The sequence below is a fragment of the Catharus ustulatus genome, chromosome 21 (assembly GCF_009819885.2).
Source record: "Catharus ustulatus isolate bCatUst1 chromosome 21, bCatUst1.pri.v2, whole genome shotgun sequence".
NCBI classification, from domain to species: Eukaryota; Metazoa; Chordata; class Aves; order Passeriformes; family Turdidae; genus Catharus; species Catharus ustulatus.
In genome coordinates this window covers 10,950,488-10,975,189 of record NC_046241.1, presented here as the reverse complement: position 1 = coordinate 10,975,189, position 24,702 = coordinate 10,950,488, and the positions used below count along the sequence as shown (strand labels likewise).

Below are 24,702 nucleotides of genomic sequence, written 5' to 3'. Positions count from 1 at the left end.
CAGTGTTTTCCACCGGGTATTCTGCTGGCAGAGCTGCACATAATTATTCCCTGTATTACCTTCAAAGCATCAGGAACTAAATGAATTTTTTTCTTAATCGAGTTAAGTCAAGCGCTAAACCTGCACCATGGGAGAAGTGCTGCGATCCTCGAACCTTTCCTTTCTCGCTTGGCTCCATCTGCTGCTGCCGCCGCAGATTGCACTCGGCGCTGCTCCGCCTGCCACCAAGAATCCTTTACAGGCTAATTCTCCAAGAGATTAGGAAAAAATCTGCTATGAGGGAAAAGACAAGTGCTTGTGTGTGTTTACCCCGCGGGGTTTTTACATCAGAAGTGTGAAGTAGGATAATCCAGTGGAAAGTGAGCTGCTTCTCGCTGAAAAGCATTTTGGAGCCAGTTTAATAACCCACTATGAGACCACACATCAAAATTGTATTTATTTAGGGAGCTAATTGAAGCGGAGCCTGTGAGGAGGAGCCGACATCAGAAGCGGGATGCAGGAGGATCAGAGGCGGGCGGTGTCTGCGGGCAGCGGGGCGAGCGGGGGGCCGGGGCTGGTCGCCCTCGCTCGGGCAGCTCCCGCCGGGCGGGGTGGGCTGCACTGGAGCAGGAGCAGGTTTGGCAGGGGAAGGCTGCTGTGCTCAAGGCCCTGCGTGATTTCCCTGAGCAGCCACACAGGTCTGCTTCCACCAGCGCTGGCACTCTGCTCCTGCTCCTTCCCAGAGCCTTCCCTGCCGTGCCAAGAGAGCGACTGCAGAGCCGGGCTGGGACTAGAACTGAGTGCAGAGCCGGGCTTGGGGACAAGGACTGACTGCAGAGCCGGGCTAGGATTAGAACTGAGTGCAGAGCCGGGCTGGGACTAGAACTGACTGCAGAGCTGGGCTGGGACAAGGACTGACTGCAGAGCTGGGCTGGGACTAGAACTGAGTGCAGAGCCGGGCTGGGACAAGGACTGACTGCAGAGCCGGGCTGGGACTAGAACTGACTGCAGAGCCGGGCTGGGACTAGAACTGAGTGCAGAGCCGGGCTGGGACAAGGACTGACTGCAGAGCCGGGCTTGGGGGCAAGGACTGACTGCAGAGCCGGGCTGGGACTAGAACTGACTGCAGAGCCGGGCTGGGACAAGGACTGACTGCAGAGCTGGGCTGGGACTAGAACTGAGTGCAGAGCCGGGCTGGGATTAGAACTGAGTGCAGAGCCGGGCTGGGACTAGAACTGAGTGCAGAGCCGGGCTGGGATTAGAACTGAGTGCAGAGCCGGGCTGGGACTAGAACTGAGTGCAGAGCCGGGCTGGGGCAAGGACTGACTGCAGAGCCGGGCTGCGACAAGAACTGACTGCAGAGCCGGGCTGGGACTAGAACTGACTGCAGAGCCGGGCTTGGGGGCAAGGACTGAGTGCAGAGCCGGGCTGGGGCAAGGACTGACTGCAGAGCCAGGCTGGGACAAGAACTGACTGCAGAGCCGGGCTTGGGGGCAAGGACTGACTGCAGAGCCGGGCTGGGACTAGAACTGAGTGCAGAGCCGGGCTGGGACAAGGACTGACTGTGACTGCAGAGCCAGGCTGGGACAAGAACTGACTGCAGAGCCGGGCTGGGGCAAGGACTGACTGCAGAGCCAGGCTGGGACAAGAACTGACTGCAGAGCCGGGCTTGGGGGCAAGAATTGACTGCAGAGCCGGGCTGGGACTAGAACTGACTGCAGAGCCGGGCATGGGGGCAAGAACTGACTGCAGAGCCGGGCTTGGGGGCAAGAACTGACTGCAGAGCCGGGCTGTGCCCCCTGCCAGCACCACCAAGTGCAGGGCTGATGGCACTGCACATTTAGCTAGACTGAACAAATGATTGGGATTGTTTGACTGGCGTTTTTTTGGTCTGTGCTGGAGGACACTGTAAGATTGTTATTACCAAAGGGAGAAAAGGAATGCCAGATTGGAAAAGCCTGACACCACATAAACTTCAACAAGCATTTTTGGGAAAAATGCTGAAATTCTTACTCAGCAAAAAGCTTCAAACCAGGTTCTTAAAATGGACTCAGGTGGCTTGAAATCATTAACGTCTATAAATACAGTTTGAGTTCCTGCTGCCTTGAGAGCAGCACAAGGGCACTGTCAGTTCTGTGAGTACAAGGACTGGAAACTCAGTGCAGGGAATGTCACTGAGGGTTCCTGGGGTGGAGCTCTAAAGGCTCCATTGAGTGCCATGATGCCTGTGACAAAACCCCACTACTGTGTAGAGTCTGTAGCCACATTTAAGAAAAACTGAGTTAAAGTGCCGTGAGACAAACAGCTGCATTTTGACTTTTATTTTCACTTTGGAACAGCATTTTGAGGCTCATATTTCGGAGAATTTAGTTAAAAACCTTTGAAGTGAAGCAGCCAGTGTCAACCAGTTCCCTCCACTATGGTCCCCTCCTCCCAGCATGGGGCAGACACTGCAAGGTAAAACTTGCTCTACTTATGTTAAACTGATAGTGCAAGTAGAGAAGTATTTTCCCTTTCGGTTTAAATGAATCCTTGCCACTTAAGTTCATGTTTATTTTTATAATATGGACTCTCTGTCATTTATTGCTCCCAAAGCGACTCCAAATACCACGCTGGTTATGAGTGAACCTGGGAATATACTTCTGAATTGCTTGTGATTTATCCTGGTTCTGATCACGTAATAGCACAGCTCTTCTGAAGCCTCTTCAAGGCCATTAATTATTAATTTCTGTACTTTGTGTAGCACCACGTGACACTGTGGCTGTGGGTAGGAATTACTGTGTGTGTTCCCCAGTAACAGCACTGTCATTGGGAATTTCGTATTTCAGGAGAGCTGCTGAGTGGCTTTGGAAGAACTTCAGCCTGTCCCCAGCAAGCAGACACATGCCATTTAAAACAAGAGCCTTTGCAGGGTCAGGGTGCTGGGGAATGCAGAGCCCAAGGGGGAAGGTGAGACCAGCTGAAGACAGAAGCAGATGGACACCTTGCTGTGCAAACGTGCAGAGCTTCCACCTTCCCAGGGGCCTCAGACCTCTCCGTGCCTCTGACTAAAGACATTGCCACAGCAGGATGACCCAAGCAAGTTTTCATTCCTCAGTGCCAGCTGCCCACAGCTCTAACCTCATGCAGCTCCTTGGCAAAGCCAACAGATCCAAACAGGTGACAGAGCCTGAGCATGTCCTGTGCCCTCCTGTGCTGGTGACATCTCCCACATCCCAGACACGCAGTGCCCCCAGAGCAGGGCAGTGCTGCTCCTCCCCAGCAGCGTGGATCTGTGCCAAAATGGATCTGTGCCAAAATGGATCTGTGCCAAAATGGATCTGTGCCTCTGTCCTGCTCTGCCTGGCGCAGCCAGATTCCCTTGGGGGTCAGAGATTTCCCCACCCTGGCTGTGCACTCTGCCGGGTGCTGAGTGGGACCAGAGCCCTGCACCAAGGATGTGCACGAGTGGGTCCATGCCCAGGACCTCCAGCTGCCACCAGAGAAGAGAATTCCCTCCCCCCTTCCTGCTCAGTTACTAAATCTGTTTAAACTAGGGGAGAGGGGTGAGGAAGTGAGACCTTTTGGAGAAGTCACATAGAGTTTGTTTTCCTTGGGGGTTTATATCAACACTGGTCTTGACATTTTGCCTCTTATTATGTGTGGCTCTTTAAAAGGTGAAATAATATTTTCTTTTGCTTGAGAAAAGGACAAAGTTCAGACAAGGCGCTCAACCCCAAATCATTTTCTTCTTTCCCAACAGTTTACACATTGTGTATGCCATGGTTCTGCATAAAGCACTGCTCTGCAAACAGGAGAGTGGCAGGGAGACCCAGGCCCACCCAGCCCACCTGTCCCTGGCACCCTGCATGGGCAGGAGGCGCAGGGAGCCTGTCCCAGAACACAGGGACTGACTCCAGCAGGTCCAGAGCCTGTCACAGAACCTGGTCCCAGCTGGCACCAGCCCATGGCCAGCACAGCCCAGCCCCCCCAGCTGTGCCCAGCAAGAGCCTCCTCTGCCCCATCCTGGCAGAAATCAGACATGAAACTCCTGGTTCTGAGCAGGGCTCCAGCCCCAGCCCCACCAGCTGTGCCCAGCAAGAGCCTCCTCTGCCCCATGCTGGCAGAAATCACACGTGAAACTCCAGCTCCTGAGCAGGGCTCCAGCCCCAGCCCCACCAGCTGTGCCCAGCAAGAGCCTCCTCTGCCCCATCCTGGCAGAAATCAGACATTAAACTCCTGCTCCTGAGCAGGGCTCCCAGGATCAGGGAGAAGCCTACCTCACCCATGCTGATATTTAATTAGGGTCAGTCCAGCTCATGGGTCTTCCTGGGTTTTCAGTGGATCGTGTCTTCTAAACCCGCTGGAAACTCACCAGTGCTGACTGGGGAAATAATGTGTTTTAAATGTTGGAAAACTGGGGGTGATTCTTGCTAGTATGAAGTTGTAGTTCGTTTTTGGATTAGCCAAAGTTTGCCACTTCTGCTGCCCTTTGCAGTATTTTTATGTGTATTTAATGAAAGGTGATAGAATTTGGGATTGATTTCACTCGGTAGAAAGTAAATATAATACTTGAGTTGTAATATACCGATTGCTATAGATACAGATAATGGGGTTATAAGCACAGTAATTCACTTATTTGCAGAATTATTTTACCCCAATATTTAATTGTAACCTAATAAATCTGCATCATGTAAAATCAAGTGAAAACAGGTCTAAATAATAATCTGCAAACTTCTGATAGTAAAATGGGATTTTTCTGTAACATGTGCGTTTCTATTTTAGACAGGTTTTTTTCAGTGTTCTCTTTAGAAACACATTTTACAGACAAACAGTCTTCAAGCACTATTACCCTATAAAACACGTATCAACAAAGAGATTGCAAATATCTCCCAGAGTCACACAACTGGTGGTGATAAGGAATCAGCTCTGAGCCCCACCACGCTCTGGTGGGATGGAGAGGTCACCCACAGTGATGTAACCTGCCCAGCTCTGAGGCACTGACGCTCCAGCATTACCTCAAACCAGCTGTTCAAATGCTGTAGGACATGCCAGGGACCTCTGACCCACAGGTGAAGAGGGAATGAATGCAAATCACAATTCCCCAATTATTTGGAGGTGAAATGTGACACTGGAGTTAGTGCTCACCAATCAGGTTAACAAGTTAGCTGAAACTTTATCTTTCTGTACTTAAATTACTGGGAAATCATCTTGCTGCCCTGATGGAAGAGATACCAATATCCCCTGCTCACCCAGGGCTGCAGGGTCGGCCACTGTCCAGGACCAGCCCTGCAGCCTTGGGATGGTCCTGGCTGCCCTCAGCCTGCAGCCCAGCTCACACCTCACCCTGCCCAGCTCCTGCCTGGCAACCTGGGGCTGGAGCCACAGCAACAAACTCTGCTCCTGAAAACACCTGAGCCATCACAGCTCTCAGACATTGCTGCTTGCTGCCAGGTGGGAGCCTCGTGAGGAGCCAGGAGCTCTCCCTATCCCCAGCACGTCCACACTGTGGGTGCAGGACACCCAGCTGTGCTCAGGGTGTGCCCAGCACAGCTCTGGGTGGGTGCAGGACACCCAGCTGTGCCCAGGGTGTGCTGCCCAGTGTCCAGCACAGCTCTGGGTGGGTGCAGAACACACAGCTGTGCTCAGAGTGTGCTGTCCAGTGCCCAGCACAGCTCTGGGTGGGTGCAGGACACCCAGCTGTGCTCAGGGTGTGCCCAGCACGTCCACACTGTGGGTTCAGAACACCCAGCTGTGCTCAGGGTGTGTCCAGCACAGCTCTGGGTGGGTGCAGGACACCCAGATGTGCCCAGGGTGTGCTGCCCAGTGTCCAGCACAGCTCTGGGTGGGTGCAGGACACCCAGCTGTGCTCAGGGTGTGCTCAGCACAGCTCTGGGTGGGTGCAGGACACCCAGCTGTGCTCAGAGTGTGCTGTCCAGTGTCCAGCACAGCTCTGGGTGGGTGCAGAACACCCAGCTGTGCTCAGGATGTGCCCAGCACAGCTCTGGGTGGGTGCAGAACACCCAGCTGTGCCCAGGGTGTGTCCAGCACAGCTCTGGGTGGGTGCAGGACACCCAGCTGTGCTCAGGGTGTGCTGTCCAGTGTCCAGCACAGCTCTGGGTGGGTGCAGAACACCCAGTTGTGCTCGGGGTGTGCTGCCCAGTGTCCAGCACAGCTCTGGGTGGGTGCAGGACACCCAGCTGTGCCCAGGGTGTGCTGCCCAGTGTCCAGCACAGCTCTGGGTGGGTGCAGAACACCCAGCTGTGCTCAGAGTGTGCTGCCCAGTGTCCAGCACAGCTCTGGGTGGGTGCAGGACACCCAGCTGTGCCCAGGGTGTGCCCAGCACAGCTCTGGGTGGGTGCAGGACACCCAGCTGTGCTCAGAGTGTGTCCAGCACAGCTCTGGGTGGGTGCAGAGACACCCAGCTGTGCTCAGGGTGTGCTGCCCAGTGTCCAGCACAGCTCTGGGTGCCCCTGTGAGCACAGCCATGCCCCACAGCCCAGCAGAGCTGCACTGGCACACCTCGGGTCTGCAGAGACCCCTCTGTCCCCAGTAGCTGCTCAGGGCCCTGTTAGAGCAGTGATGGCATTCTGGTGGAAGGCTGATGCTTCTCTGAGTTTAACAGCTTATGATAAATATGGTGCATGCTGTCAGGGTAAGATTTATCCTTTCCTTTCATTCTACCAGCTGTCAAACATGTTTGATTTTTCTCAAGCTTTGAGTGTTGCAGGAATTTAGCCAATAAATACAACTGATGATGATTTTCACTTCAGTTTCAAGCATCTGCCATTCATAATGAAGCCTGATTAAAAATGTAAGAAGAGTATTTTTAGTTTTAAAATGTGTCAGCCTGGTTGCAAAAGATAGTGTAAGGCGTGAGTAATTAATTTTTTAAAAAATCAAGTTATACCAAACTCCATAGAGCAAATGTAGGAATTTTCCCCAGAGCTCTGCCTTGGCTGTGGTGATTCTGGTGTGCAGAGCACGGTGTCACAGCTGTGCTGCCTGTGGGACAGCCAAGCCTTTGGCTCTCACTGAACTTCTGTGCTTTTATTGTGTCTTACTGGCAGTGAGTTACAAGTCAGTGACTCCCTGCCCTGTGAATGACTTCAGCACAGGGTCAGAGCCTACACATCCTTCGGAAAGCAGTGGGGAGAATGCAGGAGCAGCTCTCCAGGTGGTGGCAGGAGTAGACAGCACTGTTGAAATTCAGTTTTCTCTCTCTCTCTGAGGTTCAGTGGCTGCTGTGCCTGCTCAGCTGGGGCTGTGGCAATGCAGATTTTGCAGGGCACAGCCCCTGTCAGCATCACCCAGCCCTGGGCTGCCAGGGGAACCTTCCCTGAGCCCTGCTGACATCTCCCCACAGCAGCACTGGGATGTGTCCAGCTCCAGGGGGACAGGGCAGGTACACCTTTCCCACAGACTGCAGCAGGCAGGAAGCTTTGTCACAGAGCAGGGACCGACTCTGGCTCTGTGCCTGTGGACTGGGCACCCCATGGGGGACACAGGAGATGCTGGGACGAGATGGAGTTGACAGAACTGCAGCCTGAAGCTGGCGCCTGTTTCACTGCTATCTCCTGAGTGTTTAGTGTATGGAGATGCAGACAAGGAGGATCAGTGGTTTTAGGAATTCACTTGCTTTTACCCACATTAACCACCTCCAATCTCTTGGAGGGAATTGACATTGACAGGACTGAATTGTCTGATAATAAATTTATCAAGATATTAATGATCATCAGCTTCTCTGTGTACTACTTGGCCAAATCACTACAGGTCTTCCTATTAGCTGGAACTGCTATCCATTTAGGGCTTGCTTTGAAATTTTATCTTTCCATCTTGTTTTCTGTTTCCTCTTTTTTCCCCCCCCTTTTTTTTTTCAGAGACCTCATCTGTTTGCCAGCATTCTCTGATCAACATCTCTCATGTGTTTCCCATTAGGGCTATGATGTGTCTAGCCATTTTACTTCTCCTGCCCTTTTAAGTGGTGTCAGTCTTTATGCTTTGCTACTAGTTGCCTTTTATCTCTGCAGTCTCCAATTCTCAGCGCACATCATTACCTAACTCTTGAACTATCTTTTTCTTACTTGCCATGACAAATCTCGGGGGCTGTGGCAAGCCCTCTCAGGATGTGGATAACGATGCCTGAATGCCTGTCAGAGAGGTGGCTTCCCAGGAAAAAACAAAGTCCCTGTTTTTGTGGCCTCCTGGACGGAGCTGCAGTTCTGCCTCCCACACACCTGTGCTGTCACTGCCAGTCCCAGCTCCAGGAGACCCAAAAACCTCTGCAAACATCTGGAGCACCACAACCTCTCAGTGCCCACATCCCCCCAGGGGCTCACCAGGACTCACAAACACTGAGTGAAGGCACAGAGCTGCTCTTTTTCTGGATGGGAGCAAATCTACTCACTACTCCTCGACAAAAGCCAAAGCTTTCTGTTTTTGTTAGAACAAGAGGAAGTGAAGGCAGCAGACAATCTCTTTGCATGGCAAGTGCTCCTGAGTGTGCCATGCCTCTGGCATTCCTCACAAAATACCATGGGAAGGGCTGCACAGTGACACCAACTACACTAGAAATCACAGGACAGTCCTCATTTTTCAAGTGCAAAGTGAGTGATAACTGTTTAAGAATTCAGCCCGGTATTCTGAACCAGAAAGGTGTTCCAGCTCAGTTTTCCAGGGGTATGAAAAGGATTTCCTGCAGTGTGGTTCATTCAACTCACTTTTCATAAGCTAGTTTTCAACAACATCATCCAAAAGCCATTAGTTTCATTGTATGTATCATGCAGGGTTATTTAGTAGGTCAGGAGGAAAATTTAAATGGACAGGTGCTTTAAATTACAAGATGGTGGAGGTGGTTAATAAAAAAATACTAGAAAACATTGGTAACCTTATTTCGGGCTTGAAGTGGGTTCTTTAACTGATGGGAAAATGGCTTGTAGAAACACTGAGACCTGTCAGAAGTGGTGGTTTCAAAATGCATTCAGGAAATCAAGCTGCTCCCCAGAGATCAGCGCACGCTTCCCAGACATTATGCACCTTTAAAACTATTTATTTCCTCTTGGATATTTGCACTGTGGGTGCAATTAATTATATTGTGCAAATGTCCTGTACGTGTGACAGAGAGAAACCTCAGAACACTTGTATTTCTTGTCACAACCTGAAAGGTGTGAGAACCACGAGGGGCTGCCTGCAGGTACAGAGCTGGGAGAGGCTGAGCACTGCCGAGCCTTGGGCTGCACAGACCGAGAGGGAAGAGCAGGCTGGAGCTGAGGGAGCTCTGGCCATGGCTGCAGCTCACCTGAGCACTGCCCAGAGCCCACCCTGTACCCAGGCTGTGCAATGGGCCCTGCCCCGTGGAGAGCACAGCCTGCAAAAGGCTTCTGCAGCTGAGCAGCCGCGCTGTGCGCTGGCCACAGCCTCACCCTGACCTGGCAAACTCCTCAGCTGCACCTGCTGCCACCCCACAGCGCCCAGACACAGCGCTCAGAGCACAGCCAGGGGTCCTGCAGCACCCTGGGCTCCTGCTGCCACCTGGCCACTCGCCCAGATGGCCACAGCCTGTGCCAAGGCTGAGCAGGGGGTGGCACAGCCCAGAGGAGATGGTCACACCCAGCCCCACCACCCCACCAAGCACTCTGATCACCCACGAGTCCTGCTGGTGACAGCAACACAGCTCAGAGGGAAAGGAACAGCACAATGGAGGAAAAAATCACAAGGAGGATTTAAGAGAGAGATGAGGAGGATTTAATTATTTTATACATTAGAGGCTATTTATTGAGATGTCTGCTGAAAGATGAGTGCTGTAATGGATTCGTGCATGCAGCATGTGAGAAGGGTGAGTCTGGTTTGTATAACATTCCCCAACATCACCACATCTTATCTGATTTCTTTGACTTGGAGATCATGCAGGAAATCTAATGGGAGTCAACTGCTTTCCAAGATGCTTGATACTTCTTAATTATTCCAGGTTGGAAACATGTCAGCAGCTAGAGCAGAGAAGCTTTGCTATCTATTAATTCCTGGCCAACATCAGACTCTTCCTCTGTTCCTGGGGCTCAGCGTGCAGGAGAAAGCAGGAAGGCAATAAGCTGCAGGAGAAGGATGCTCAGTGCAGTGAGCAGTAACAGGAACAGGTGAAACACTGAGGGCACGACTGGCAGCCCAAGCACCAAAGGCTTTGGCTGCCCCTCCCTGTCCCTGCCCCTCTCCCTGTCCCTGCCCTGCCAGCACAGGGCACAGCAGTGCCCCGAGCAGCAGCACACACACCTGTGGGATGTTCCCAGAGCTGACTCCTTCTGCGGCTTGCAAAGAAGTTTGCCTCTATTTGCCTGAAGTTTGCTCTGCCATAGCACAGAGAGGGGAACATCTGTGACTGGTTTGGGGGATGCTGCTCCAGCACAACTGACCTGGGCCCTTTGGCCACCTGAGCCCTGCTGGGATCCAAACACGAGACAGGGAGAGACAAAATGCACAAGGGCACAGAGAAGGGAACAACAGGAAATAGAAGGGGCAAATCCCCCAGGTTTTTCTGCCTGGCACGCCCTGCTGAGGCAGCCCCAGATGATGCTGTGCAGCCAATATTTGGGCAAGAGGGTGGGGTGGCTGTGGGAGCCCCAGAAAAGGCTGCCTGCTCTGTGCCTCATCAGACCACTCATCCTCTGAGACTGCCTGGGGCAACATGACTCGCAGCCAGTGGAAATTCCAAGGTTTTTTCTTTTTCCTCAGCATCTTTCCCCATGTGCATAGTTTGCATGCCAGGGGATGAGCTGCTCTGCCCAGATGCTTTCCTGCTGGTTTGGCTCCCAGACACGGAAAGATTGAACAACATGGACCAAAGCACAATGAAATCCCAAGAATGGACTGCTGCAGGAGCAGGTGATGCTTTGGACTTTGGTCTGCAAAACATGTATGCATATTTTGCTCTGGTACAGCACATCTAGTGTGCTTTCCTTTCCAGAAGGAATGACGGAAGGATCCTTGGGACAGCTTCTCTCCCTGCAGTGCAGTACACATGCCATGATGCAGGAACCTGAAAGTTGGAAACTGATTTTACATGCTATCAAAAGAGAGTGTAAAATACACCTTTTGTATCCAGGAAAGAAACATTTTAGTTAATTATGGTGTGCCTAACCTCTCTATTGCCTGGTCCTTTGAGTCCTGGGAGCGCTGGGGAATCTGTTTGAAATCTGAACACACAGCCAGGTTGTGAGAAGTGCTGTGATGGGGTGAGTGGGAGCTCACTGCTCTTCTATGATTTCTGTAGTAAAACACCTCAGAAAACCAACTTTGAGTGCCATGGGCAGTGCTGTGTGCCCAGGCTGGCACCAGCACCCCAGGAGTGGGAACAGAGAGGGCTGTGGAGCCCCAGCCCCACTCCCTGGCCATGGGCACCTCAGAGTTCCGTGGAACTGAGTGCACGGGAGTAAAACCAGGGGAGATTTCACCTGGGCACAGGCAGGCCCTGAGCAGCATCCCCACGTGCTTCAGCTGAGAACAAACTCACCTGGGGTCATACATGTGTTCTGAATGTTTGGGGCAGTTCTTTAGCATGCTTACAGTGTTTGTACTGCTAAACCACAGCTTCCTTCTCAGAGAAAAAAAAAATCAGATATTTCTCTGGCTGAGCATAAGCACAAAAAACCCAAGTTCTCTCTTTCCGCTCTAGTAAAGGAGCCTTGAGTAGGAGAAAGGACATGAAATAGTAGCTGCTACTTCCCTGGTTGTTAAAAGCAAACAACAGAAATTTATTGTTTCACCATAGAGTTTTCCTCATGAAAAAAGGAAAGCCATGAGAAAGAGTCCTCCTTCCGTTTTCTAATTTTCTCTTCTCTTCTCTTCTCTTTCTCCCCTGAGCCCCTTGACCTGGAAAGGTTTTTGTGCACAGGGTGCAGGGGCAGTGCCTCTGAAAAATGAGAAGGAAGCAGCCAGACACCTGTTGAGCTGACAGCACTTTGTTACCCAAGAAAGCAGCTTTTGAACAAGACACCACCTTGTCTCTCTTATTCCAGGAGTTAAAAATCACATCTATTAAATGTTCTATTAAATGGATTAAGAGGAATTCACTTCAGTAAAACCTGATGAGAGCAAATCTTCAGTGTTAAGGTGTTTAGGTGTGAATTTCCTGTTCTCTTGACTTTTTCTTGTTTGCAAGCAGAGTTCAGGCCTGTGCTGAGCTGACACAGGACAGTGAAGAAATGTCACCTGCCTGGTGCCACTGGGTCAGAAGCCAGCTTGGGGCAGGGAACGTCACAGACCCTCCAGGGAGACACAGTCTAATCCTCAGATCTGGTTCTCAATCTCCCTTGTTCAGGAAAGTCCCAGTCAGAGAAACTGAGGGCCCTCAGAGATGGTTTTGTGTTCCAAGTAAAGAAAACTCCAAAATTACAAAGAAGGGTCAGGTGAAATCAGTGAATTTGGCCTGGTTCTCATCCAAAACCTCCCAGGCACTTGGGTCACACCAAACCTCTCACAGGTTCACCAAGAGCTCTCCTGGTTTCCAGTTTCATTGGCAATGTTCTGCACAGCTTTGCAGGAATCCCAATTAAATCCAGAGGGAATCCCTTGTGAAGCCCAAGGTATAATGCTTCCACACTCTGCCTTTTTTAGGACTCTACCCAAACAACTGCCAAATCGAGGCACCTCTGAGCACTGAAAACACTTCAATTATTTAAGGGTACACACACAGTAGAGAGTCAATTAAAATCACTGACATGCTGGTTTTTTGGAGCTGTGTTTCCATTTGGAAACAATTCAGCCCAAATTCTAGCAAAGCCCTTCAGAGCATATTGAACTGATTTAAGGAGTTTGCATCCAAAAAATTTGAAATTTAAACAATGAAAAAAAGAGGTTAAAAGGTGCATTAAGGGCTGTTTATAAATCATGCCCTCAAATGTCAAGCAAACATGCTGCCTTTGCTGTTGGCAGGAGGGGAGCCGAGGGCCAGCAGGGGTGCTGGGTGTGGGCAGGGAGCAGGGAGCGTTCCCTGGTGCTGGACAGAGGGGCTGGCACCTCAGCACCGGGCAGCAGCTCCAGGAGGGCACTGCCAGGCTGCCCCTGTCCCTCAGAGCCAGGCCATGAGTGTCACCGTGTCCCCCAGGACAGCTGAGAGCCCGCTGTGACCTCAGCCTGCTGCCACCCTGCTGCAGGGGACGCTTCTTCGCAAACAGAACACTTCTGCTGTTCTTTAACGTTTCATTTCCAGGCTAGCTCCAAGCCAGCTCTGCAGAGACCCAGCCTGGCCCAAGGGGTAACATCAGCACACCTAAACAGCACTTTGTTCCTTGCGTGCACTAACGAAAAAATTAAAGGGATCTGCTTTCATCTGACTGAAAGCAACAATTTCCTATGAAACATCTTCAGCCCTGAGGGTGCTGTGTGTGTCTATGCCCCTCCCCATCAATATTCTTCTGCCTGCACAAATGGAAAAAATTGGGGCAGCCCCTAGGCAAGCAATACTTCTCCAAAGGTTTCTCTCAAAATAAAACAAAAAACAAAACAATAAAAAAATCCCTAGTGGCTGTTGCACACTGTATGCAAACCCCATAGACTTCCCAGAATTACTTCAAATTCCAAATTCCCTGGGGAAATGGGCCTTGTTTTATAACAAGAACAGGAGCTGCTGACTCCACAGGGGTGGAGGCACAGAAATGAGCTTTGGGGGAATTCACCCACAGGCTGTGATGGGGAGAGAAGCTGTAACAGACCTGCCCAGAACCTGTGCCACAGGTTCACAGCACTTCTCCTCCCCATGGGCACCACCCCTGCAGCTCCAGGGCTGTGCCAGCATCAGGACAGAGGAGAAAACACTCTTGGAACACAGAGTGCCCAAGCCAAGCCCCAAAGCCCTGGGCTCTGGCCTGGCACCAGCTATGGCCACAGAGCCCACCTTGTCCTGCTGCTGGGGACACTTCTGCCCAGGGACAGGGACCGTCCCTGCTGTGTGGGACAGCCTGGGCTGGCTGTCTGTCCCCATTCTGGGCTGGCTGTCTGTCCCCATTCTGGGCTGTCTGTCTGTCCTCAGCCTGGGCTGTGTGTCCTAGCCTGGGCTGTCTGTCTGTCCCCATTCTGGGCTGTCTGTCTGTCCTAGCCTGGGCTGTCTGTCCCCATTCTAGGCTGTCTGTCTGTCCCCATTCTGGGCTGTCTGTCTGTCCCAGCCCGGGCTGTCTGTCTGTCCCCAGCCCGGGCTGTCTGTCTGTCCCCATTCTGGGCTGTCTGTCTGTCCCAGCCCGGGCTGTCTGTCTGTCCCAGCCTGGGCTGTCTGTCTGTCCCCAGCCTGGGCTGTCTGTCTGTCCCAGCCTGGGCTGTCTGTCTGTCCCCATTCTGGGCTGTGTGTCCCCAGCCCGGGCTGTCTGTCTGTCCCCATTCCGGGCTGTGTGTCCCCCCCTAACCCATCACAGACTGCAGCTCTCAGCTCTTTAATCTGCTCCCTCACTCCTCACTGTTATTTACAGCTGCCTAAAGCACCTCTTGAGCCTTGCCTGTAAAAGGCCTGGGTGCTTTTTGATCATGCCATGAATCTTTTCCTCACAGACTTCTCCTGGACCCGCACAATTTTCCCGAGGAGCCGCACACACTCCTGCTCCTTTCAGAGGAGGAATGAGGATTACAGAGCTATAAAAGCGGAAGGAGGCTGCTTGGCAGAGCATTCCTTGAGATTTGCCAGCCTAAGCACACAGATGTTTCTCAGATGGGTGAATTTGGAGATGAAGATCTACGTGGCATCTGTCAGAGGGCTGTTGTTTCTGATCTGTGACAAACACTGTGCAGGATCCTGCCTGTTCTGCCAGGCGAAGGCTGCACACAGCAGATCTACCCATCACTGATGCTAATCCCCGGTAATTTATGAACTTTCTTGTGCACACTCGTTTGTACCTCATAATTCTCTTGTCCATAATGAAAAATTGTCTCTGGTTGCAGTTGTCCTTCCAGAGCCAAGGAGCTGCAACTGCACCCAAATGCTTTTTGGATGAGAGACCACTCTTCAACTACCCTGAGACACAGCAATAAACCCTGCAGACAGAGGCATTCCTGGAGCTGCAAGAGCTTCCTCTGCAATTCTTTTCTTCCAGGAGCTGATGGGAGCAGCAGCGAGCAGCTCTCTGACAGCAGCACAGGGCAGGATGCTGGCAGCACGCCCTGGTGCAGCTGCTGCAGGGGAGGGAGCTTTTCAGCCTCCAGCCAATCCCAAAATGAATTCCTCATGAGGATTTTTACCTCAGCTCACACTCGGGGCTCACACCCAGCCCTGCCCAGGGCTGCCTAGGCACTCAGGGTCTCCATTCCATCACTGCCAAGAGATCTCAGAATCGTTTAGGTTGGAAAAGCCCTCGAAGACCATCGAGTCCAAATGTTCCCCCAGCACTGCCAAGGCCACCCTGACCCCTGTCCCCAAGTGCCACATCTATGTGACTTTTAAATCCCTCCAGGGGTGGGGATTCCACGGCTGCCCTGGGCACCTTGTGGCTGATGATCCACCTTTCTGGGAAGATATTTTTCCTGTGATCTAACCCTGCCTCTCCCAGTCCTGCAGCCCCCCTGGATGCTGGCTGTGCTGTGCCAGGGCTCTCCTGGTGCCCAGAGTTGTGTGTCCCAAGGGCTTGGCCTCTCCCACAGCCCAGCACAGCTGCTCACCTGCACACACAGCAGCTCTCTGCCCTGGGCAGGGCCAGGCTGGGGACACAGGAGGTGAAAAGGGTCTGCAAACACCAGAGCGCTTTTCTCATTGTGAATCCCAAACCATAACTCTTCACTTCAGAGTTTCTAATAAAAACCCAACTGCAAAGTGCCTACAATTGGTGTAAAAATCTGTAAATCACAAAAGAAAGAGAAAAGAACTAGGCTAGGTTGCTGAGGAGTCATGAGTAATGGATTGTCAGCCTCAGTTCAGAGTAGTGCTAAAAATCTTTTAAACTAATGCATTAACTCTTTCACTGCTCCTGTAGATAAAAGCATTGGGGTCACAAGATGTTACAACTTCCACATCCTGCTCCAATTCATCCAGAAATGTTGTAGGTGCTTGTGGGACCCCTTCTGCAAAGCGAGATTTTACATTCAAGGTTGCTGCGGACATTAATTAATTTTATTGCAGAAGACAATACCTTTATAAAAAAGTCTGCCAAAAGACATCAAATAAAAAGACACGATAATTTCTCACGTCTGTCTCCCACTGCCAGACACAGGTGTCCCAGGACAGGTGTGCCCCAGTGACACACTCTGGTGTCTATCCCAGTGTCTCTCAGGTGTGTCCCAGTGTCGCTCAGGTGTCCCAATGTCACTCTCAGGTGTGTCCCAGTGTCACTCTCAGGTGTCCCAGTGTCACTCTCAGGTGTGTCCCAGTGTCACTCGGTGTCCCAATGTCACTCTCAGGTGTGTCCCAGTGTCACTCTCAGGTGTCTCAGTGTCACTCTCAGGTGTGTCCCAGTGTCGCTCAGGTGTCCCAGTGTCACTCAGGTGTCCCAGTGTCACTCTCAGGTGTGTCCCAGTGTCACTCAGGTGTGTCCCAGTGTCACTCTCAGGTGTTCCAGTGTCACTCAGGTGTCCCAGTGTCACTCCCAGGTGTCCCAGCGTCACTCTCAGGTGTTCCAGTGTCACTCAGGTGTCCCAGTGTCACTCTCAGGTGTCCCAGTGTCACTCTGGTGTGTCCCAGTGTCAATCTCAGGTGTGTCCCAGTGTCACTCTGGTGTGTCCCAGTGTCACTCTCAGGTGTGTCCCAGTGTCACTCACGTGTCCCAGTGTCACTCTGGTGTGTCCCAGTGTCACTCTCAGGTGTGTCCCAGTGTCACTCACGTGTCCCAGTGTCACTCTCAGGTGTGTCCCAGTGTCACTCAGGTGTCCCAGTGTCACTCTCAGGTGTGTCCCAGTGTCACTCAGGTGTCCCAGTGTCACTCACGTGTCCCAGTGTCACTCTCAGGTGTGTCCCAGTGTCACTCAGGTGTCCCAGTGTCACTCTCAGGTGTGTCCCAGTGTCACTCAGGTGTCCCAGTGTCACTCACGTGTCCCAGTGTCACTCTCAGGTGTGTCCCAGTGTCACTCAGGTGTCCCAGTGTCACTCTCAGGTGTGTCCCAGTGTCACTCAGGTGTCCCAGTGTCACTCACGTGTCCCAGTGTCACTCAGGTGTGTCCCAGTGTCACTCTCAGGTGTGTCCCAGTGTCACTCAGGTGTCCCAGTGTCACTCTCAGGTGTGTCCCAGTGTCACTCAGGTGTCCCAGTGTCACTCACGTGTCCCAGTGTCACTCTCAGGTGTGTCCCAGTGTCACTCAGGTGTCCCAGTGTCACTCTCAGGTGTGTCCCAGTGTCACTCAGGTGTCCCAGTGTCACTCTCACGTGTCCCAGTGTCACTCTGGTGTGTCCCAGTGTCACTCTCAGGTGTGTCCCAGTGTCACTCAGGTGTCCCAGTGTCACTCTCAGGTGTGTCCCAGTGTCCCAGGTGCCGCCCCCAGCGCAGCCGCTCCGCACGGCGCCCCCGCTCGCCCCCTGGCGGCCGCGCCGGGACATGCGCGGGAGGTGCCGGGGACGGGAGGGGGACACGGGGGGGACACGGGGGGGACAGCGGGACAGGGCACGGACAGGGCACGGACACGGAGGGGACAGCGGGACAGGGCACGGACACTGCACGGACACTGCACGGACAGGGCACGGACACGGGGCACCCCGCTCCCCGCGGGGCAGGGCTGGCGCACTGCAGCCACGAGCAGGCAGAACGTGCCCCACAGCATCACCTGTGACCAGGTAAGGACGAGAGCGATCAGTGGACACGGGGATGATGATGGTGGCGATGATTAAATGCACGCGTGCCGCTGTAAGGATCAGTGAAAGGAAACACCGTGACGCGGCAATTCGCAAGTGTAGGGTCTGCAGTGAGATTCCTCCAGCTCGTGCAGAAGTGACAGTGTCACACCTGTCCATGACAATGTTACACCTCCCCATGACAGTGCCACACCTCCCCATGACACTGCCACACCTCCCCATGACACTGCCACACCTCCCCATGACACTGCCACACCTCCCCATGACTGTGTTTGTCACACCTGCCCATGACTGTGTTTGTCACACCTGCCCGGGACAGTGTTTGTCACACCTGTCCATGACAATGTCACACCTGCCCGGGACAGTGCCACACCTGCCCATGACTGTATTTGTCACACCTGCCCATGACAGGGCCACACCTGTCCATGACAGTGCCACACCTCCCCATGACTGTGTTTGTCACACCTGCCCGGGACAGTGTTTGTCACACCTGCCTGTGACGGTGCCACACCTGCAGCATCACTGCCATCCTACTGAAGTTGTGCTGTTTAGCACGAGGGGCAGGTACAGAAGTGTTCTAAGCTGTAATTTCCTACAAATCCATCCAGGGAGCACCTAGGAACCCTCATCCCTGTGGTGGCTGGAGTTCGGGGGCACTGTGATCCCGAGGTCTGGCCGTGATGGCCAAGGACACCCCCACGGATTGTTCGAGTTTAGCAGAGGTGACATTTCAGACTGGAAGCCAACAGCTAACACAGGACTCCCAGAAACATCAGACATGCATACCCAAACTGATTAAATATTCCAAAATAAACTGCAAGTGTCAGAAGCTGCCAGTGCAGCCTGACCCACCCCGGTTTTCCCTCTCCCAGTGATGCATTGGTCATTCTGATTTGCTGTGATGTTCATTAGTACCTGGGGAATTCATTACTAAACACACACAGGTCACCTCCACTGCAGCTACTGGAGAGAACAGGCACTTCTGTACACAGCCACACATTTCACAGCTGCAGTGACATCAGTAAGGGCAAACTCGGATCAGACGTAAAACTGAAAAGCCCAGGCAAGCTCAGATGCTGCAGTTGTGAGGAACTTCCACAAATACCTTTGGCAGAGCTGGATATTAAAACCTGTGAGCTTGTTTGGTCAGAGTCAAGTCATAAACCACAATATTCAATCACATTGGAATGCGAGGGCTGCAGCGAGGGGCAGTGCCTCTGCGCTGCCATGCCCTCCCAACAGCTGCTCACACAAACCTTCCTAAAAGCCTCGAGAAAAAGTAAATTCTGATGCAGAGAAAACACAAAACAATATCGCAAAGGGCAGCAATGACCAAAACTAATCATCGTGACACTTCAGCCTGCAGGACCGAAGAACAAGGGACCTGTTGCTGAGAGGCAAAGGGCAGCTGGGCTAAATTAGCCAAGCAAGTTTGAGTCTGGATAGTGTCATTAGGAGAAAAGCAGAACTATGCCATAAACTCTAATGAATGCATTAATGGATGGCTTGTGCCTCTCAAAAGGGGAAAAAACGGTTTAAATAAAGTTATTAACACAGCCCACCTGTGTTTGCCTCTTGGACTATGTTGCTTAAATAGGCCATTAACTCTTGGAGTAACTAATCTTGAAAGTGAATATGGCCTTTCTGAAGTAGACATTTAACTACATTCATATAATTCAATTAGATGGAGCATTCTCAGTCCAAAGCAGTGCTCCTGCTTTCATCTCTAATAATGGTAAAGAGCAAACTTCATTAATATGGTGCTAAAAAAAAGAATGGCAACCAAAAATAAATTCCTGGGATTGAACCCTAAAATATAACATGTAATTTCAGTAATATGGGTTTGCATTATTGTAACACAGAATTTTAATGTTGCATTTAATTCTAAAATCAGTGCTACAAGAATGATCTGAGTTTTAGGGCCCTGCTTTAAATGCACAGAGGAAAACAATTGATTTTTTTTAAAAAATCTTATCAATCTAAAGTTTCTTTTTAGAGCACCAGAGCTCACATCAGTTCATAGACAATGCCTTCTGCTTGGGTTTTGAGAGGGGATGAGGAAGAAAAATCCCAAATTTCAGCCTGTATAACTTCATCCAGTTAGCAAATAGTTAAAGCAAATTCATTAGGAAACAGGAATTTTATAGATTTAGTTAAAGGTTTCTTCCTATTTATGTCACTGAGAAATGATAAAATTCCTTTTATCACTCTACAACTTGTTAATGTTTTACCCCAGGACCACTTCATCTGTAATAAACATCTTAACAAAATATGCATCCCTAGGGAGGAACCGTTAATTTCCTTAAGGCCTCACACATGTAATAGAGTTTTATTGCATGCAGGTGCTTTGTGAAATTGCATCGACTTGTAATAAACGTCCAGTAAAGAGCAGGTAGCACCTACAAGGGGGAAGTGTTTGTGCACCTGTCTGAGGAGAGGCTGAGCACACCCCGGACCCTCCTGGGCTCCCGCGCCGCGCCCAGACCGCGCCGAGCTCCCACCTCGGGCATGCAAGGTAATCGTGCTGTGCTGGTTGTGTCTGACCCAAAAGGCAGCTGAACTCGAGATCTCTATTCAAATAGGTTCATTGCTGCTCTGGCTAAAACTGCAGCAGAAATTGCAGTGAATGAAAAGCATGAGAAAGGACAGGGAACGGAGCGTGGCATCTCCTTTTCATCAGTAGGGACTTACCTGGGTAAGGCATTTCATGGAACTAATATATGTTATTAATATTTGTTATTAATCTGTTTAGAATTAAGTAAAAACAGAATTTACTTTCATTCTTACCAGTAATAACGTATCTTAGATTTTTCAGTGAGGATAGCTTTTGAAATTTCTTTTTAATCCATCTGAACAGAGCTGTACCTGTGGTTTCCCAAGGATGCTGATTGCAGAGGACTTTCTGCTCATCACAGTAATTAACAGGAGCAAAACCTGCAGGTCCAGCAGCAGCAGCGTGGGTGCTGCAGCTGTTTGCTGTTCAAGCAGCTGCTTTTGCCAGTTCCCTGTGCTCACTCCAGAGCTGGGAGTTTATGTTGTGTCGCTATTCACGGCAAAACAACAGAGTTTGTGTCTGTGAGGAGTTTCTGAGTTTAGTTTCAAAATCCAGAACTTACACGAGTTCTTCAGTAAAATCTCTTTGTGTTTCCTTCCTCTCCACACTTTTCCTTTTTTCTCCTCTCCCTTTTATAAATGTGGTTTTCAAGTATCAGGGCAAAATCGCAGCCAGAAGCCAAATAAACAGCTCTGGATACCTCAAGCAGCTCAGATTAGAAACTGCCAGGATGAGATGGGATCAGATTGGTCAGAAACCCCTCAGAGTCTCTTCTGCAGCACCTCAACCCCTCAACCAGCCCCAGGCTGAAACTCTGGGCAAGCTGCCTCAAAAGCTCCTGGGATACTTTAAAGTTCAAGTTTAGTAAATTTTTGCCCAGTGGCAAAAGAAGCCTATCACTAAAACACCCAAGATGGTTTTTCATTTCAAATTTGGGCATTTAAAAAAAAATTGTAACTTTATGCAAAACTAAGAATTTAAATGTTTTACCCAGCCCAGACTAAAGGATATTCACTTAATCCAGAGCATCACCTGAAATATTTATTAATGTCTGTTGGAATTGGAGATGTATTTTAGTGCATGTTTAATTAAAAAAACCCCACCTTTTCCCCAACACTTTTCTGAGCTGGGTACATAATGTTAAAAACTCAGCTGTGATGTTATTGAAGTCAAGAATTATAACAAACGAAATACTGAAGTGAATACTGACTTCTTGTGGGGGTGCTGAGGTGAGTAATATTCTGATTACTGAGGAAGAAAATTATTCCTATCACAGTGTGTGAAAGAGAAATTTAGAATCCTATGTGGATAAATAATAAATACTAGGGGAAAAAATGAACAAAACACCAATTTAAGAGCAAAGACTGAAATGGTGAATTCTAAAGAAAATCTCCCCGAATCTTAAAAAGCAGAGGGAAAAAAACTACAATAAGTAACCTCACACCTGAGCTAAGATGGCAAAGAAATAAACTGCCCCGCAAAAGCCAGGAAAGCATTTAAGGACATCAGTCACCCCCGCAGGCTCCGAGGCTCAGCCCGGCTCTGACCCTGCCGGAACAGGAGCTGATGGATGGCACCGGCACCCGGGAGCTGGGGGTGCTCTCTGGGCTGGGGCTCTGGGGATGGCAGGGGGCTCTGGGGATGGCAGGGGGTTCTGGGGATGGCAGGGGGCTCTGGGGATGGCAGGGGGCTCTGGGGATGGCAGGGGGCTCGGGGGGGATGGCAGGGGGTTCTGGGGATGGCAGGGGGCTCTGGGGATGGCAGGGGGTTCTGGGGATGGCAGGGGGCTCTGGGGATGGCAGGGGGTTCTGGGGATGGCAGGGGGTTCTGGGGGGATGGTAGGGGGCTCTGGGGATGGCAGGGGGCTCGGGGGGGATGGCAGGGGGCTCTGGGGATGGCAGGGGGTTCGGGGGGCTCTGGGGGGATGGCAGGGGGCTCAGGGGGGATGCTGGTGCAGAGCCCTGGGGAAGGGCACAGGGGCTGTTCCCTTCCCATCCTAAGCTGTCCCTTTCCTGCCCTGTCCTGTCCCCTCTGCCCAGCTCCATTCCTGTCCCCTCTGTCCCGCTCCTTTCCTGTCCCCTCTGTCCAGTTCCATTCCTGTCCCCTCTGTCCCGCTCCATTCCTGTCCCCTCTGTCCCGCTCCATTCCTGTCCCCTCTGTCCAGTTCCATCCCTGTCCCCTCTGCCCAGCTCCATTCCTGTCCCCTCTGTCCAGCTCCATTCCTGTCCCCTCTGTCCCTGCCCAGCTCCATTCCTGTCCCCTCTGTCCAGCTCCATTCCTGTCCCCTCTCTCTGCCCAGCTCCATTCCTGTCCCCTCTGCCCAGCTCCATTCCTGTCCCCTCTCTCTGCCCAGCTCCATTCCTGTCCCCTCTGCCCAGCTCCATTCCTGTCCCCTTTGTCTCTGTCCCGCTCCATTCCTGTCCCCTCTGTCCAGCTCCATTCCTGTCCCCTCTGTCCCGCTCCATTCCTGTCCCCTCTCTCTGTCCAGCTCCATTCCTGTCCCCTTTGTCTCTGTCCCGCTCCATTCCTGTCCCCTCTGCCCAGCTCCATTCCTGTCCCCACTCTCTGTCCAGTTCCATTCCTGTCCCCTCTGCCCAGCTCCATTCCTGTCCCCACTCTCTGTCCAGTTCCATTCCTGTCCCCTCTGCCCAGCTCCATTCCTGTCCCCTCTCTCTGCCCAGCTCCATTCCTGTCCCCTTTGTCTCTGTCCCGCTCCATTCCTGTCCCCTCTGTCCCGCTCCATTCCTGTCCCCTCTGTCCAGCTCCATTCCTGTCCCCTCTGTCCCGCTCCATTCCTGTCCCCTCTCTCTGTCCAGTTTCATTCCTGTCCCCTCTGTCCAGCTCCATTCCTGTCCCCTCTGTCCCGCTCCATTCCTGTCCCCTCTGTCCCGCTCCATCCCTGTCCCCTGAGCTGAGCCATGCCCTGTGCTGAAGCACAAACAGGCATCACACTTCACAAAAGGAAAGAAGCTTTTCCTTGTGAGCAGCTTTCCCCCGAACAGCCATTTATTTATCTGTGGGTGCTCTGGGTCCAGCACAGCTCCGTGCAGGCTCTGGTCCCTCCTCTCCTCCCTGTGAGCCTGAACCCCAGAGTGCCCCTGCAATGCACCCTGAGAACAGCTCCGTGCAGGGCTGGTACTGCAAAGGAAACAAAACACAAACCAAGACACAGCCCCTCTGTGCTGAGGGAAACACAGACAGGAGTCAGAGAGGCAAATGTAATTAGGAAACATATGAGAGGATTCAAAAAAGTTCAAAAGAATATGAGAAATGAAATGTATAAAAAGTAAATAAAACACATTGTTTAAAAATGTTTCATATTAGACTTCCCCTATAAACGTTTTACTTTTTATTTTATAGATTTCATGCTATTCTAATCAACTTTATTTTTGTAACTTCACAACTGAAACTGCAAAACTTACAGCCTGTTTTCACATTTCTGGGGTGTCCTGTCAGTCTTTTATATCTCTCTAGATGGGGGGAAAATAAAGTCAATGAAGTGAGCCAAGAAATTCTAATTTCAAAACTTTTATAGAAAATTCTGCTGAAGAAACTCAGGCACCACATGATGGAAAGATCATAAAGGTTTGGTGAAAACAGTTCCAACTCCCAGACAAATCAAAGCCTAAATAGTTTACTGTTGCTTACCAAGAGTTTGTAAACTTGTAAAGGATATTAATGAAGGTGTAAACTCTTACTGCAGAAAACCAAATCTTTGCTGTAGAGGACTGGGGCATTAAAATCAAGCAAACACAACACCTCATCTATCCTAAACCACACCAGAACCTCAGAACTGGAACAGCCATGGAATCTGAAAAACAATTTTGAGATGCAAGGCTTTGCTGGCCGCAGTCATCTGGAGGAAGGTCCCATCTCATCTTTACAATCAAAGAGTTAACTCTGATGTCCCAGCACACAAATAAGTAAATGTGGGATAATTAGGAAACAAATTCTGCAAACATCTTGAAAGGGGCTGGAGACCTTTGATCTTTATAGAAAAGAAAACATTACAATACAGTCCAGCTTTTGGGGTCTGCACACATTTTATACCAAGGCAGAGGATGGTATCTTTCTTAAAAATCAAGTAACACCTAATTCCATCATACCCTAATTATCTTAACTGATTTCATATGTCTAAAGGTATTTCACCAAAAGATTAGAGTAGAAAGAGGGACTGACAAAATAATTAAATATGCAATTTGCCAAGCTTGGACAATATGGCTTTGAAATCACCTTTTCAGGAAGTTTTACAGCTTGTTCATTGACATATATATTGCAGCCTTCAGATTCTTATTTAAGCTCTTTTGATTACTTTAATGGATTAATACCCGAGTACCATCCATGTAAAGTCTAATACTCAAGCCTGTTTCTAATTTGCCCAAAGCTGCACTACTTTCCTTTTGGTGTTATACTATGAAAAAATACTCTATCTTGACTTTTAAAA

At 50.8% G+C, this 24,702-nt stretch overlaps 1 protein-coding gene across 1 annotated transcript in view; it reads right to left on the bottom strand.

Annotated features, from left to right (window-relative positions):
- Nucleotides 1–10,315: 10,315 nt before the first annotated feature.
- Nucleotides 10,316–24,702, bottom strand: part of MVB12B (multivesicular body subunit 12B) — an 84,151-nt gene continuing 69,764 nt past the window's right edge. The window contains exon 10 of the mRNA XM_033077203.2: nt 10,316–10,987. Within this exon, the coding sequence (XP_032933094.1) occupies nt 10,895–10,987 (93 nt within the window). The 3' untranslated portion in view covers nt 10,316–10,894. The remainder of the gene's footprint in view (nt 10,988–24,702) is intronic.